General features: G+C 46.7%; 1 protein-coding gene across 1 annotated transcript; it reads left to right on the forward strand.

The window, feature by feature from the left end:
* The first annotated feature begins 1,647 nt into the window (after positions 1 to 1,647).
* On the forward strand, positions 1,648 to 12,107 carry LOC104522425 (matrix metalloproteinase-24). The gene is made up of 5 exons (XM_029084206.1): positions 1,648 to 1,679; positions 7,234 to 7,448; positions 8,620 to 8,758; positions 10,146 to 10,412; positions 11,697 to 12,107. The coding sequence occupies exons 2-5, from the start codon at positions 7,434 to 7,436 to the stop codon at positions 12,032 to 12,034; spliced, it is 759 nt and encodes a 252-aa protein (XP_028940039.1). The 5' UTR covers positions 1,648 to 1,679; positions 7,234 to 7,433; the 3' UTR covers positions 12,035 to 12,107.
* Positions 12,108 to 14,965: the final 2,858 nt, after the last annotated feature.

Here is a 14,965-nt window from a genome sequence, read left to right on the forward strand (position 1 = left end):
GATGGGTTGTGATGAAACAGCAGAAAGACCTGATGCAAAATGCTCCATGTGGTGACACTGCATTGTGAGTGGGACCATCAGAGCAAGCTTTGCTGTCATGCAGGACCTGGAAACATTAGACATAGAACTGTTTTCTGATACCATCCTCTTGAATGTGGGAAGAGAATAGAGTAACAACCAAGACCTTATCTGTAGAAGCTGCAAGATTGGGATTTTTGGATCCATGCCCCATGGTGCTGTGCTCGTAGTAGGGCCCTGGAGCTGTCACACTGGGTGTGAGAGGAGGGAACTGATCATGTTGATCAGCTGCCTCCTAAAGAAGGAGGAGCCACATCTTTGAGAGGTTTCTCAGCAGATGGAGAAACACTGCTTTATGTTATGGCTGGGCATTAAGTACTTCTCTCATCCTATAGATCTTTCTGAGTATTAAAAAAATATTGTTTTGCAGTGGAGCCGATGTCAAGCTGCTTAAAGTTTTTCTAGAGGGGAACTGGGCTGCAAGCACCACAGCTGAAGCATCTTGCAGAGCCCCAAACTCTCATCATTTGCCTGCCTAAGCCTGGGAATTTTGGACCCAGTTTTCTTGTACCTAAAGCAGAGAACCCAACTGCAAGGTGAATCACCTTGTTACAGAGCCCAGGAGAGCGTTCCCTTTGGCTGAGAGCAAGGATTTCAGCCATGGATGTTTGTCTTCCAGGTGAATGCTCTATCACCTGGGTAGTAGTTGGTCATTCAGAGGAGAACATCTATGCAAGAAGGGCTCAAGAAACCCTTCCTGCCCACCCAGTGATGATCACGAGGGCTGTGACTGCACAACCTGGGGTAAGCTGTGGATGCTGAGGCTTGTTCCGCAGACTGTAGCGCAGCAGCAAGGATACCCAGAGTGAAACAGCTAATTCACTGCTGAAGTCTAACCCCAGGAGTGCAAAGTGCTCTTTGGACAGGTTACCAAGCAATCAAGGGAAATGGGTCCTTCCTGAGCTCTGCACTGTTGTGGATGGACTGTCCCTCATCCCTGAGATAGCTTGTTGGCAGCTAGCTCATTTGATATGAACTTCTAATTTGATATGAACCTTTGTCCGCTGCCCTGGACTCTGCAGAGCAGCCAGGTGGGTTTCTCTCACTCTCCCTGGCTCACTTGGATCATTCATTTTGATTTGAAACTGAGGAGCCTTCTGTGTGCCTGGACAGCTGGTACAGTCCTGCAGAAACCTGCAGGCAGCTCAGCTTTTTACAACCAACAAACCCCTGTGTGTTATTGAAAAGCATAACTGCCTGCCTGCAGTCTGGGTGATAGTTTTATTCTTGGAGTGAATGTTAAGAAAATAAAGACTTTGTTTGCAGGTGGATCCTTATCTCCTCTGATCTGAATCAAAGGGCGTCCTCTGCACCGGCAGGCTTGGCGAGCCGCCTGCTTCGCGCAGAGCTGGCTGTGAGGGTGCTGAGCCATGCAAGATGCTGAGCCTCCAGGCAGGTGTTGTGCAGTTGAGGGAACACTCTGTCAATAGCCAGGAGGACAGTACAATTATATTTTGTCCTCAACTATCGACACAGTGGCTCCTAAATGCCTCCTCTCTCTGTGTTATCTTCACAGGTCACCTTGGTATTCAGATGGTCTGCGACAGAGGAAGCATGAAGGGAGGAGGCTAAGTGCCAGTGGCGGAAGTCACACTCTGAAGGTGATCTGCTGTGACCCAAAAGCTTTCTGACATTCTTTGCCTTGGTTGTGATAGAGAGGAAGAAAGTCTTCTTCTCCACACAGTGTTTGTAAAGTCCCAGCAAGTTGCTTTCCTCCAGAACGTAGAGTTTCCATCTCCAGGAGGTTTCTTACCTGCTTCCTGTATGGAAGTGGCCGCAGGTTCAGCCCCGGGGGTGGGTTCAGCTCCAGTGCTGGGATCACACACAATAACTAGGTGACCAGGTTCTAATTGCAGACCCGTGCAATAGCCTCTCTCAGTTTTTTTTTTGATGAGATTTGCTCTGACTGATTCTCTGAAGTCGCTTGGAGACGCAGTGACAGAAGCTGCGGTTTGTGTGCGATGCTGCCTGGTCAGTTATAGCAGTGGTGGGTGTAATCAGTTCCTCTAATAACGACCAGGATGCCAGCGTCTCTTAAGTAACTCTTTGCTCACATGGTCATCTCTGCTGCTGATAAACCTGTTCTACCCTGCCTTTAGCCATCTGTTTCGGAGGCAGGTTACTGTGATGAGGTTCTGCAAATAGTACTGACTTGCAAACTATAGAGTGTCTCTTCATTCTGCTCTCATGCCAGGTTGTGCTCTGTTTGGCTTAGGTCTTATGAGATAGCATCTTTCTTCAGCAATGGACAGGCTGTGCTTCTGCTTTCCATCCCCCTAACTGCAGACCAAATTCTGCCTGCTTAGCACTTGGACCTGAGGATTTTCATGTGTGCTCCTCTGCTCTTTGCATGTGCATAACTGTAGGATTACCTTCCACCTTTAGCTGGAAGTCCACCCTCACTCACTCAGTGACAAAGCAAAGGAAGCAATTAAAAATAAAAGATGCAAAATGCAATCTGTGTAACCACAGGAGGAGACAAGATTTCGATCAGGATAAATTAGAAGGCCCATAATGCATAAAAACAAGAAGAGAAGTGAAAGATAGGAAGGAAAAATCTATGGCTGGCAGGGAAAGACAGTAAGAGGAATGCTTTAAGTGAAATTATGAAGTCTGTATCCAAGCAAGTTGCAGTACCAGCTGCAAAATGTGTGGGAAGCCTTGTCAGTGCTGGGTACCTCCTTCAGAGCAAGTCTGGCCATTAGAAGCAGTGAGTATGTACTGGTGGCCCAGTGTCCATTGTTGATCCTGACTTGTGATCTCTTCCCACTGCTCTAGCAAATGTTTCAGTCAATGCAAATCTCTGGTTCACCTGGATCTTTGCTGATTTGCACCATCCTGACATCTGCTTCTGCCTTCCATGTGTACTGCGTTCTGTTTCAGTGGCATCTTAGGACTAATTCAAACCTTTACATTGGTCCCCTGGGTTGCAGGTGCTATCTTAACTTTCCTCTTCTCTCCAAAAGACTGTGACAGACTTTGGGCACTTAAGTTGAACATGAGAGAGTTGAACATGGCTGCTGTCCTGCAGCAGGGGCAGGGCAGGCTGTAACCTGGCATACGAGTGGTCCTCACTTGTGAAGAGAGAGTGAATCTTTAATAACTCCAATTATGCATGAGACGTTAAATTTCTAGCATATGACCACAGTACTGTAGTCCCTGTTCTGCACCTTACTGTCAGATTCTGTGTGTCTAGGGTTGTTTGATCTGGAGAAAAGGAGGCTGAATGGAGACCTTCTGGCTCTCTACAACTCCCTGAAAGGAGGGTGGAGAGAGTTGGGGGTTGATTTCTTCTCCCAAGTAACAAGGGACAGGACAAGAGGAAATGGGCTCCAGTTGTGGCCAGGGCAGTTGAGATGGGATGTGAGGAAGAATTTCTTTGCTGAAAGGGTTCTGAGGCATTGGAAGGGGTTGCCCAGGGCAGTGGTGGAGTCCCCATCCCTGGAGGGATTGAGGAGTCGTGTAGACACAGTGCTGAGGGACATGGGTTAGTTGGGGACTTGTCAGCGTTGGGTTTATGGTTGGACTCAGTGGTCTTAAAGGTCTTTTCCAACCACAATGATTCTATGATTCTGTATTACTTCTGTCTCACTCTTTTTTCCTTTAAAAGAGAGGGGAGAAAAATTAATGTCATGTCCTCGTCTTACTGCACATGGTCATCTGTACAAAACTCAGTTTTTGCTCTCTTCTGCTCTCAAAATGTGGAGGTTTTGGGTTGTTATTTCTGGAAATCCAGAACTGCTGTTGGTTTCAGTATCTATCCCTTTGCTGTTGCTGAGAAGCAGAACTGACACAACTTGGCAATCTCTCCCTTTTGCGCTCTGTGTCTTTCCAGGGAGCAGTTTGAATACATAACACACAGTGACTTCTTGGGTCCCTCCCAGACAATTCCCTCTGACAGCAGGTGCCAGGAATCTCTGCATTGCAGATCGCTGCACATCTCAAGGGCCACAGTGCTGCTTGGAGTCCTCCTTACAATCATGTTGTGAATTTGCTTCTAGCTGCCTCTCACAACACAGAAATCTATCCTGTGATGGAGCTGGTCGTGGTCTTCTGCAAACTACCAAATAGCTGTCTGATGAAATTATTCCACTGTATCAGATAAATTGACCAGCAAAGAGGCTTTTCTGATCCCTAGATGGCAACAGAAATGCATCGCTGGTTTGGTTAGTGCATGGCAGCGTTAGCCTCTTCTGAAGGGGAGGGAACGAACAACTGCACCTCTCTTGTGCTTCTGTAGCAACATGCTACAGTCTCATTTAAAAAGCTGATCCTTGTATCAGTCTGTTGGCAGAGGAATCCTATCACGTGGGACATGCATTAGAGTTTTTTCAACGTTATTTAGAAAACAGATCCGCTCAAAGCCGTGAGGGTGAGTGTCACACTGCTGTTTAATGAGACCTGCGCTGTGTAGTGAGTCCCTGCTTATTGTTTCCTTGCTAAGGTCTCAGTCAAGACTTCCCTTCCCTTAATGCAAGCATTTCCTCTCTTCACCAGGCATGTAAATTGCTGGTTTTCAAATTTAATTTATTCAGGTACTATAACTGACAACAAGTCCCATTTTTGGCAGCCCAAACAAGTTACCAGCTTCCTGCTCCTTTAATTCACCAAAGCTGAACATTGTGCTCCCACGTCCCATCTGAACAAACCAGAACCTCAGCTTGCTTTGTGTCAGACCTGTCCAGCACCTCGTTCCCCATTCCCATCCCTTCCCCTGCAGCATGTCCCACTGTACCAACTCAATCCTACCCCCATGAGCTCTCCAGCTTGAAGCAGAAGTGCCAGCTAGCATGCTGCTTGTTGGAGGAGATGCCTTTGCACAGCCCATGTGCTTCACACCACAGTAAGTTGCCTGTGGCTCTATTAACAAACAATGTCTGTGGCTGCTGGCAAGAGTAATAGTAGCACATACGTAGACAGAGCAGTGTGTAGGGATGGTGTTAAGTAAATAGGGTGCTGAGGACTTGAGACCCCCTCTGTATGCACGTCGGGGAGCGGGGTGGTTATTGTGGATGAGCTGTAGCTGTGCCCTGTGATACCTGTTTGCAGCTGCAGTATCCTTCCTACCTGTGCTCCAGAAGTGTGTCTTCAATTTCAGCTTTGTCCAAAAAGACATTTCAGCATTTCCTGAACTTCCAGGTGAATCAAAGCACAGAAATTGCAAACAACGGAGCATCTCTTCCAAAGGGACTCCTGAGCTGAACTGAAACACCAGTGGGGATGTACCCATACTGCCTGGCTAACAAGGGGCTCCAGCCCTCTTGCTCCTATGGCAAGAGATGCCTGGAGAGCTCTGCTGCATGGAGAATTCACAGATCACTAGCAGCAGCTGTTCACAGTTTGGAAAAGTTATTTAAAAGATTGTGATCGTTTCCCTGGGCCGGCCCTTGGCCAGCAGCCACCACAGCTGTTCACCCACTGCCCCCCCACCCCCAGGGGATAGGGGAGAGGATTCAGGGCAAGGATTAGGAGGCTTGTAGGGTGAGAGAAGAACAGTCTAATAATAGAAATAAAAGAAAACTTAAAAAAAAAACCCTAATATTAAAATAGTAGTGATAATGATAACAGTAATAAAATATGCAAATGAGTGACACCCAGTGCCATTGCTCATCACCCGCCAACTAAGCCCGGCCCGTTCCCAGATCACGATCCCGGAGGAGCGACAATCCTGAACCGAAACCGCAATCCCGGGAGAGCCAGAGCCCGAGCCAAAGCCAGAGAGAATCCCCCCCTTTCCAGTCAGCCCCGGATAATGCACTGAACATGACAGGATACAATCTGGAATATCTCACTGGCACATCCAAATGCAGGACAAGTTAAGCACACATTCATGATAGGAACACTTTGAAAATATAACATTGAAGAGCTCAGTTGACATGGGAACTTGGGCACCTAACCATCATTTTAAGCACCATAGTTCAAAATGTTTATCTGCAAAAGTCTTCTTCTAATCCCACAGGTGCAGAGCCTCTGTGGGTGTCTCAATCCTTCCACGTAAATTCCTCCTCTGGGCATGGGCAAGGCCATCCATCACCCACAACAGTGTAACTCTCCTTCAGCCCGAGAGGATGAGCCTTGTCCAGTGCAAGTGTTCAGTCAGACCAGCTGGTGTGAAGCCCATCAGTGGTGCTGCTGACCCCCAAAAACAGTGAGATTGATACAGCAGCCGTGAGCCTCAGCCCCCATTCTGCCCACTGCTGGGGGTTTGTCCTGCAATCTCTCTACACTGTTCAGAAAGAGACTGGAACCATCATCCATGTGAATAAAGAATCGAATCCCATTTGATTACATCAGATATAAAACTTGCCAAAAATCTCTTGCTTCTAGTAGCCTTCTGCTTATTGCCCTACTAACTTGTGACCTCTGAGAAGCAACAAGAAATCTCTGACTCTTCTAATTCGTTTTGGTCCAGATTTTATCACTGTTAATGAAATCATCCTATGGCAAGGTTGGTTTAAAAGCAGACTTCTGCTCTAAGTCACTTGTATTTTTCTAACTCCTCACATTCCCGCAGCCTTGTCAGATCTCAGAGCTGAGCTGGGTAAGGATCGAAGGGAGAGCTGTGCTTGTGGGGGGCATCTCTGAATGAGAGCATGGTCCCTTACCTCGGCTGTTCATCAGAGTACCCCTGGTGTTCTCAAAGCAAAGATTGGTGACTAAGCTGTAATAAAGTAATTGCTTTCTAATTTCTGAATTCCTCTAGAGTTCCCCTTAGACTGTAGCATTGGCTTTCACACTCTAATTTTTTTTCTACTTTTGTTTCATTTTATTTGGGGGTTTTTTTTGTGGTTTGTTTGGTTTGGTTTTTTCTTATGGTCTACTAAACATTTCTATCCAAGGGTTATTACCTTTTATTTCAGTTGGGAACATGATTGGTGTGGCTTCTCCTTCCTTTTAGCTCCAGCCTTCTTGGGAAGACCTACAAAAACATACTGGCTCTTCTTCAGTTCTTATCGCTGACCTGGTTTGGAACATCTTTCACGTGTGGATGCATCTCATTCTGCTCCCCATTTCTAGGACGTGAGCTCTGTGTTAGGAGTACGTAAATCCCTCGCAGTGCTGTTCATCCAACCTGGTGCCTTTTAAAACCTATAAGGGCAGCACAGAAAATCCAAGCTCGTCCACTTTGCTTAACATTTTTCTTTTCACTTCTAGGTCCTCCTGTTGAGCCCCTGGAGCCAACCAGGCCTTTACCAACTCTTCCTGTTCGCAGAATTCACTCCACTTCAGAAAGAAAACATGAGAGACAGCCAAGACCTCCCAGTCCTCCTCTGGGTGATAGGCCATCTCCTCCCGGCACGAAACCGAACATCTGTGATGGCAACTTCAACACCGTTGCTCTCTTTAGAGGAGAAATGTTTGTTTTCAAGGTACTAAGAATTCCTGCTTACCCATGAGTCTTCCTTTAGTTTTATTGCTGGAAAAGATTAATAGAAGTATGAGGTAGTGAGATTTGAAATGTCTGTGAAAACAGTTCTGTTCCTCTGAGGCTGTGAATGAGCAATATTAGAAGGAAACGTAAGCAGATTTGACTCTGTAATATTTGGAAGCAGTGCCTGATGGGATTCACAAAATGCTCAGGCAGCCTGTGCGCCAAAATGTGAACTAACAGAGAATGCAGACACCATCAAGCTCAGAGAGGAGCCACCTGTGAAGCCAGAAAGCAATATCAGTACCTAACCAGGGATTAATCCTTGTTGCCTCCAGAGATGACATGCATTGAACCCTGGGCTTCAGGGAGCACTCAGCCTGCCTGAAGCTCTTGGGGAGTTTCAGTCAACTTTGCTTGAGAGGAGCAGGTTTGGTCAGTAACCCACGTCAGAGAGCCTGGAGCATTGAAATTCCTAGTCTCATTCCCAAAATGCCTGTAGCTTTCACTCTGCCCAATGGGTGTGAATCTGGAGAGGGTTGAAGGTTGAAGGACCTTATATTGAAGGTCATTCAATGAACAGACCACATCAGTTGCAGAAAATGCCTGAACTGAAAGTAGCTGAAGGCTGGGACAGTATCTGGGAGAAGTCTCACAGGCTCTGTCCTGCTCTTACTCATCCCTGAGCATCCACTACGGCTTTAACGAATGATCTCGTATATAAAGGGACAGTTAATAACTCTTTTGTGCCTTTGGACGTTGTGTGCCTCACACAGTCACCAGGTAATGGTAAGGCTCTATGGCTCTCCTGGGGTCTGACAGTTGAGCACCAGTGGTACCAGGACAAACGTGACACCTCAGTGAGGAGACACACAGAGGTCACTCACATATTAGTTCATAACGCGTGTAACTGTGGACTTGCTTCCCCCTGCTCCTTTTTCCTCTCCTTCTTTCCACCCGTTTTCACAGCACCAGCAAGCAACTTCTCACCCTTTTGGCTGCCATCTTCCCTATGAAGCACTTCCCTCACTGGAGACAGTGTTGGGCTGGGCTGGAGCTGTCATCTGAAGCAGGACTTCTGTCTTTAATGGTTACGGGGCCTGGGCAGGGATTAGCAATGCTTGAATGCAAAATAAAAATACTCAGTCTGAAGACGCTTCTGGTTTTCCCAGGATCGCTGGTTCTGGCGTCTGCGTAACAACCGGGTGCAGGAGGGATACCCCATGCAAATCGAGCAGTTCTGGAAAGGTCTCCCCGCAAAGATTGATGCAGCCTATGAGCGGTCTGATGGAAAATTCGTTTTCTTCAAAGGTACAGTAGATTTCAGTACCAGCCTACCACACCTGCCTCACATCACACTCTTTTATGGCATGAAGATGGTCTCCCACAAGAGAGACCTGGAGCAGCTAGAACGAGTCCAGAGGAGGCCACGAGGATGATGCGAGGGCTGGACAGCTGGGGCTGTTCAGCCTGGAGAAGAGAAGGCTCTGGGGAGACCTTCTAGCGGCCTCCCAGTACCTGAAGGGGCTCCAGGAAGGCTGGGGAGGGACTTTTCATAAGGGCAGTTAATGACAAAACAAGGGGAAATGGCTTTAAGCTGAAAGAGGGCAGGTTTAGATGAGATATTAGGAAGAAGTTCTTCACTGTGAGGGTGGTCAGACACTGGAACAGGTTGCCCAAGGAAGTTGTGGCTGCTCCTCCCTGGAAGTGTTCAAGGCCAGGCTGGATGAGGCTTTGAGCAACCTGGTCTAGTGGAAGGTGTCCCTGCTGATGGCAGGAGGGTTGGAACTGGATGAGCTTTAAGGTCCTTTCCAACCCAAACCATTCTATGATTCTATGAAAACAGGTGCACTGCATCCTTGTCCTTTTCCAAGGGGACACTTCACGCAGCCACTAATCTTTACAACCGAGTTTAGCGTGGGCTGGCCTTGCCAGGGCAATCTCTGTATGAAGCTAATATTGATGAGTGGAAGTTGGCTTCCATGTGATAACAAGAAACAGCTCCTGTTTCCCAGGGAGTGTCCATCTCCTGCCTATCTCCTCAAACATGTTTTGACAGGGTATTAGGGCCTCTCCAGGTACAGGGCACTTCTTCACCACGTTTCTGGACGGTTGTCTCCTGAAGAGACAAAATGATCCGCCTTGTGCTGGGGCCCACATTAGCTCCTTGCACTGTGACAGTGTCTGAACGGGATCCTGTAACTTGAGAGCAAGTTGTAAGCACGGAGGAGTGGCTGGAAAGCGTTGGCTTGCCCTGTACAAAAACACAGTACCTGGTCTTCTGAATGTTTGTCTGCAGCTTCAGTCCCTCAGCTCAATAAACTGTATTAGAACTTGAGAAAGTTCAGAGAAAGGCAACAGAAATGATCAAAAATATGGGCTGAGCTCCTGCAAGGGAATCCAGCCTGTACGAGGGATGACAAAGACAGGGTGTGAGAGAAGTCTCTGAAATCATGACTGGTCTAGAGAAGGTAAATGGAGAAGGGTTGTTTAACATCTCTTCCAAAACAAAGAGTTGAGGATCAGCAAATGAAATCAGGAGGTTTTTAATTTGATGAGGAGCAGCTTTTTCACATAATACAGTTAAGCCTGGAAGTCCCCAACGTGCTGTGGTTCATTGTGGCTATTTTACAGTTATATCAATTCAGCTACTAATGAGGCAAATCTGTTTGTTGTTTGTGTCCCTGTTCATCTCTAGGAGACAAATACTGGGTTTTTAAAGAGGTGACAGCGGAGCCAGGCTACCCACACAGTCTGGTGGAGCTGGGGAGCTGTCTGCCCCGGGAAGGCATTGACACGGCTCTGCGTTGGGAGCCAGTGGGCAAAACCTACTTCTTCAAAGGTGACAGGTACTGGAGGTACAACGAGGACAAGAGAGCAACAGACCCTGGATACCCAAAGCCCATCACCGTGTGGAGAGGAATCCCTCAAGCTCCACAGGGAGCTTTTATCAGCAAAGAAGGCTGTATGTATCTGCCATCATTACACCTGTTAGATCAGTAGCACCTTGTCTGCCTTGGGAGTTGGGTTGTTGGATGTGGGGTGTTTTGAATATTTCCTGAGATAGGAATCAAGTCTCAGAAGTCCCAGGGTCACGTTGACACCTGTGAGCACTGGCAGTCTGAGATCCTTCCTGACCCTCAACCCAGCCCAAGTACCTCCTCAGCCACTAAACCACATTATCGTAATGCCAGCTCTGGGGGTGGGAAGGGGACTTCTTCTGGTTTTGCTGCCACAAGAGTTTCTACCTGAGTTTTCCTGGGCCCTGATTGTGAGGATGCTGTAACTTACATTTTCCTCCTAAGTTCTTACCTGTAGTTAACTCAGTCGCTCTGCGCAGGCTCCAACCTGCCTGATGTCCTTTAAGTGAGCCATGTTCTGAGGAGGGGATCGGACCTCCAGAGGCTCCTTCTTAACACATTTATTTCTCTGATTTGAAGACTTCTTCCAGTTGGGAAAAGAACTAACAGAAGGGGTTTGTGCCGTTGAGGCTGTGTTTAAATTTGGGGCTGCGATGTGAGATGAGGGCTGTAGGGCTGGGCTAGGCTGGAGGAGTGCAGTGAGAGCCAGCCAAGCTGGAGGACAGATGCAGGAGACCCAACACTTTCACCACTGTTCCTTTCTCTTTTTTTCTTTTTCTAATCACTTGAGAATGATTAGAAAAGGATTCATCTGGGGAGATGAGGGGTACTTCAGCCCGCATGTAGCATAAACCATCCACCTTTTAATAGCAGCAGGAGAAGATGCTCCTCAACAAAGGCCAAATCTTCTGGGTTCTGTGGCCAAAAGGACTCATTCAGCATCTGCTCCCTCAGGCTGGGTAAACAGAAACCTGAAGGATTCTTGGAGCAGTGTCACACCCAGGCACACACTGTCATTCTGCAGATGATGGCAATTGCTTGGTAGTGATGAGCACATATTTACAGATGCTTTAGTAAAAATTAACTCACTGCAGAACACTTACTTCTAACGGTAGTTGGGGTTTTCTTTGATTCACAGCTTGTCTTGGCCAAAGAGAATGGTGCTCTGTGGGCAACACTGCACCCACAAGCCAGGGTTATGGCTTCTCCTTTAAGTCCCAGCACCAGAACCACCTTCACTTTTCAATGGTTTTGGATGATGAAGGTGTTTTATTGCCCTGGGCAGTTCCCACCTCCAGCCTTTCAGGCTCCCTGCACATCCTGGAACAAGCCCAGCTTATCCAGTTGGAAATGGTGTGGTGAGAAATATTCTCTGTTTTGTCTCCTAGTTTACACCTACTTTTACAAAGGGAAGGAGTATTGGAAGTTCGATAACCAGCGGCTGAGCGTGGAGCCAGGCTACCCCAGGTCAATCCTTAAAGACTGGATGGGCTGTAACCAGAAGGATGTTGAACGAAGCAAAGACAGACGCCTCCCCCACGACGACGTGGATATTATGGTGACAATAAACGATGTGCCTAGCACCGTAAATGCCATCGCAGTTGTGATCCCTTGCATTTTGTCTCTGTGTATCCTTGTCTTGGTATACACGATCTTCCAGTTTAAAAACAAAGAGGTGCACCAAAATGTTGTCTATTATAAAAGACCTGTCCAGGAGTGGGTATGACACAGCCCGCTGCACCTTTCAACTCATTGATCTGATGAGGACTATGGACAAAAAAAAAAGAAAAAAAAAGAAAAAAAAAAAGCATTGAAAAGCCTACCAAACAGAACTACTTCAGCGACCTACAAGTTTTGGACAGCCTGGGACTGAAAGAAGCAGGAAAACTGGAAAAAAGACAGGCAGCCTTGCAGTGTGGAGCCTCTTTCCTTCTTACTGCCTCAGTCGCGTGTCCATCCTGGTGTGCCATCCTCCACAGGCTCACTCTGCCAACGTCAGAGTCTTTAAGACAGGTTTCAACTGACCTGGGAAACTTCCTTCAGTTCCCTGCACCAGTGCTCCCTGTTAAACCCAGCATTCTCCAGTGTAGCTAAACCACCTCTGAACAGAACCATTTTTTTAATAGCTGTCTCATAAATGAATTAAGATCGTTAAATCTATGAACAGGAACAATTCAGTATCATAAGCAGAAGACATTCTGATGCTGAACCATTCTAAAAGATCTTCTTAGTTTATTACAAAATCCAGGGAAGTACCTGGATACAATTTTCCAATACCTGCTGGTCAGATGTTTTGTACATTCATAACTAATCAACGCTGCCACTCAGCACCGTGCATGAGGAACCACAAAGCACTCAAAGAGGTAAACGAGCGCAGAGCAGAAGCTCGAGAAGCACCAAACCAGACACCATGTTACCTGGCAACATCAAACCCTAGATTGGGACGATCTGAAGACAAAATAATTGGGTCAAAAATAATCATGGGAATACATGTTTTTGTTTTGGGAGCCATTCATGAAAGAAATATGTAAAGGTCACATGATGTTGTTTTGAGCTCCCATCAGCAAGAAATGATGAACCGATCGATGGTCACCGATGTACTGAAAAATATGTGTAGACGTAGACTGCACTCTGCCCCTGTTAAGATGCTGGGAAAAGGTGAATTGTTGTTACGTGGCATGTATAACTAGATTGTGGAATTTGTACGTTGGGTTTCAGAAGAATGGAAATGTTTGTTTGGAGTGAGATTGTCCTTATATTTTGCTGAAATAGTCAAGGTACAGTAAGAATTAGGCCTGTTTATAAAACTAAATCCAATTCCTGTAGATGTTACAAACACTGTATGCCTTTGAAATCTGTTTTTTGTTTTTGCTCACTTCTTCACAGGCTCATATTTGGTGAGCACCAAAGGAGGTACGCCCCACAGTAGAATGAGTTCATCACTAGCCACATTTGAGAGACATAAAAACAAGTAAAGGTTAGAGAAATACCTGAACTTTTGGCTAGTAACTTTTCACAAGTCTCTTCCTACAACAGTAGCTTCTGCTTATCCCTCTGACAGTTGTGAATAGTTCAGGATGTTGTGTCCTAACAACAACCTCAGTCCATTTTGTTGTTGATGCTGGTATTTCTACCCCGTTAAATAAGAATGGAAGAAGAGTTTCTTGCAGTGCAGGGTAACGGTGAAGTCCAGCCCTGGACAGAAGTGCCAGCCGTGTCAGCATATGAAATGCTCTGCACACTCACTATAAGGACCAGGTGATTAGCGTAAGCCCTCTGCCTAGAACTGAATGTTACTCAGTGCAATGCACAGAACGTCCAGTTAGTACAGAAAAAGTACAGGAAAAAAAAAACATCCAATGATGATGAACATGGTAAAAATATTCCTGATAGCAGTGATGAGGAATGAGGAAGCAGAAAGATTGTTAGCATTCTGAATTTCTAACTAGTGCTCAAATATTGCCTTGGTGAAGCAGGATAGACAAATAGATACTTCAGTGGAGCCCTCTATGACTGCATAACGTGTGGTCTCAAACTGTATTTTGTCCTTCATAATCGATTTCCATAGCCAAGCTGTTTATTGTGTTTAAACATTAAAAAAAAATACAAACATATTACAAAAATAAGTGAGAAGCTAGTAGATGCAAAACTTTGGAATTTTAGTGAAAAAAAACCAATGTGATAATGTCTCATGATGGGTGAAGGAGTGCAAAGGACCACGTGAAACCGGAGCTACTGATTAGACACCCCCACGCGCGCTACTCCGTACGTTGCTGTGTGTACTGTGTATGTGGTAGGATGCACACGACGAACGCCACAGCCACATGGCACATTGAACTCATCTGTACGCTGCCATCTCTTCTGGGACTGTGACAGCCCAAACCTTTGAGCAACTTCCAACAGCCATCATTAAAAAAAACAAACAAACAAACAAAAACTTTACAACCTAGAGAAATGTCTGGTTTTATTTGTATGTTTTGGGTTGGTTTTTTTTCCCTTCCTGCCCAAAGGTAGATTTTTGGTCTGTTCAAAACCCTGTACTGAGGAACAAGCTGGACAGGCAGCACTGTGCCCAGGTCTGGAGGAAGCTGAGCTGTTTCCTCAGACAGCAGAGCCAGGCACCCCACAGGAACCCAGCAAACCACCTGCTCTGGCTTGCCAAAATTCAGCCTTCCTCAAAGAACTGCTGCTTCAGCCAACCGGAGAAATAGTTTGGTGCCTTTTCTAACTGCTTGTAACTGGCTCCTGGTGCAGAGGTTACACATTTGAGCTTCCCAGGGGAGTGAAGTATTTGTGTTGGTGTTTCAGGGGCTGAGGAACAGCTTTATTACAGCTTTATTACAGGTGTTGGCACTTGGGGGGGGAGGCGGGGCTGGGACAGGTAGGTGAGCAATTGACCCACTTCCTCCAAGTCCAATCCCATTCACACCCCCATTACAATCCTGTTCACACGCTGTCACCTCTCTGTTGTGAAGATGAGCGCCTGTGCAGTCCTGGGGTGACCTGGATCCGGGCACAGACATCACTGTTTGTGTAAGGGGCAGTTCTTTAACGTTGCCACAGCTCAGCTCTGTGCTGGGATCACAGCACCCGCTCAGCAGAGTATCGACTCCGGCTGCCTCTCATCAGCGTGGCTGAAGCAGCTCCCTGGCCAGGT

Source organism: Antrostomus carolinensis, unplaced genomic scaffold (genome assembly GCF_000700745.2).
Source record: "Antrostomus carolinensis isolate BGI_N321 unplaced genomic scaffold, ASM70074v2 scaffold33203, whole genome shotgun sequence".
Classification (NCBI taxonomy): Eukaryota; Metazoa; Chordata; class Aves; order Caprimulgiformes; family Caprimulgidae; genus Antrostomus; species Antrostomus carolinensis.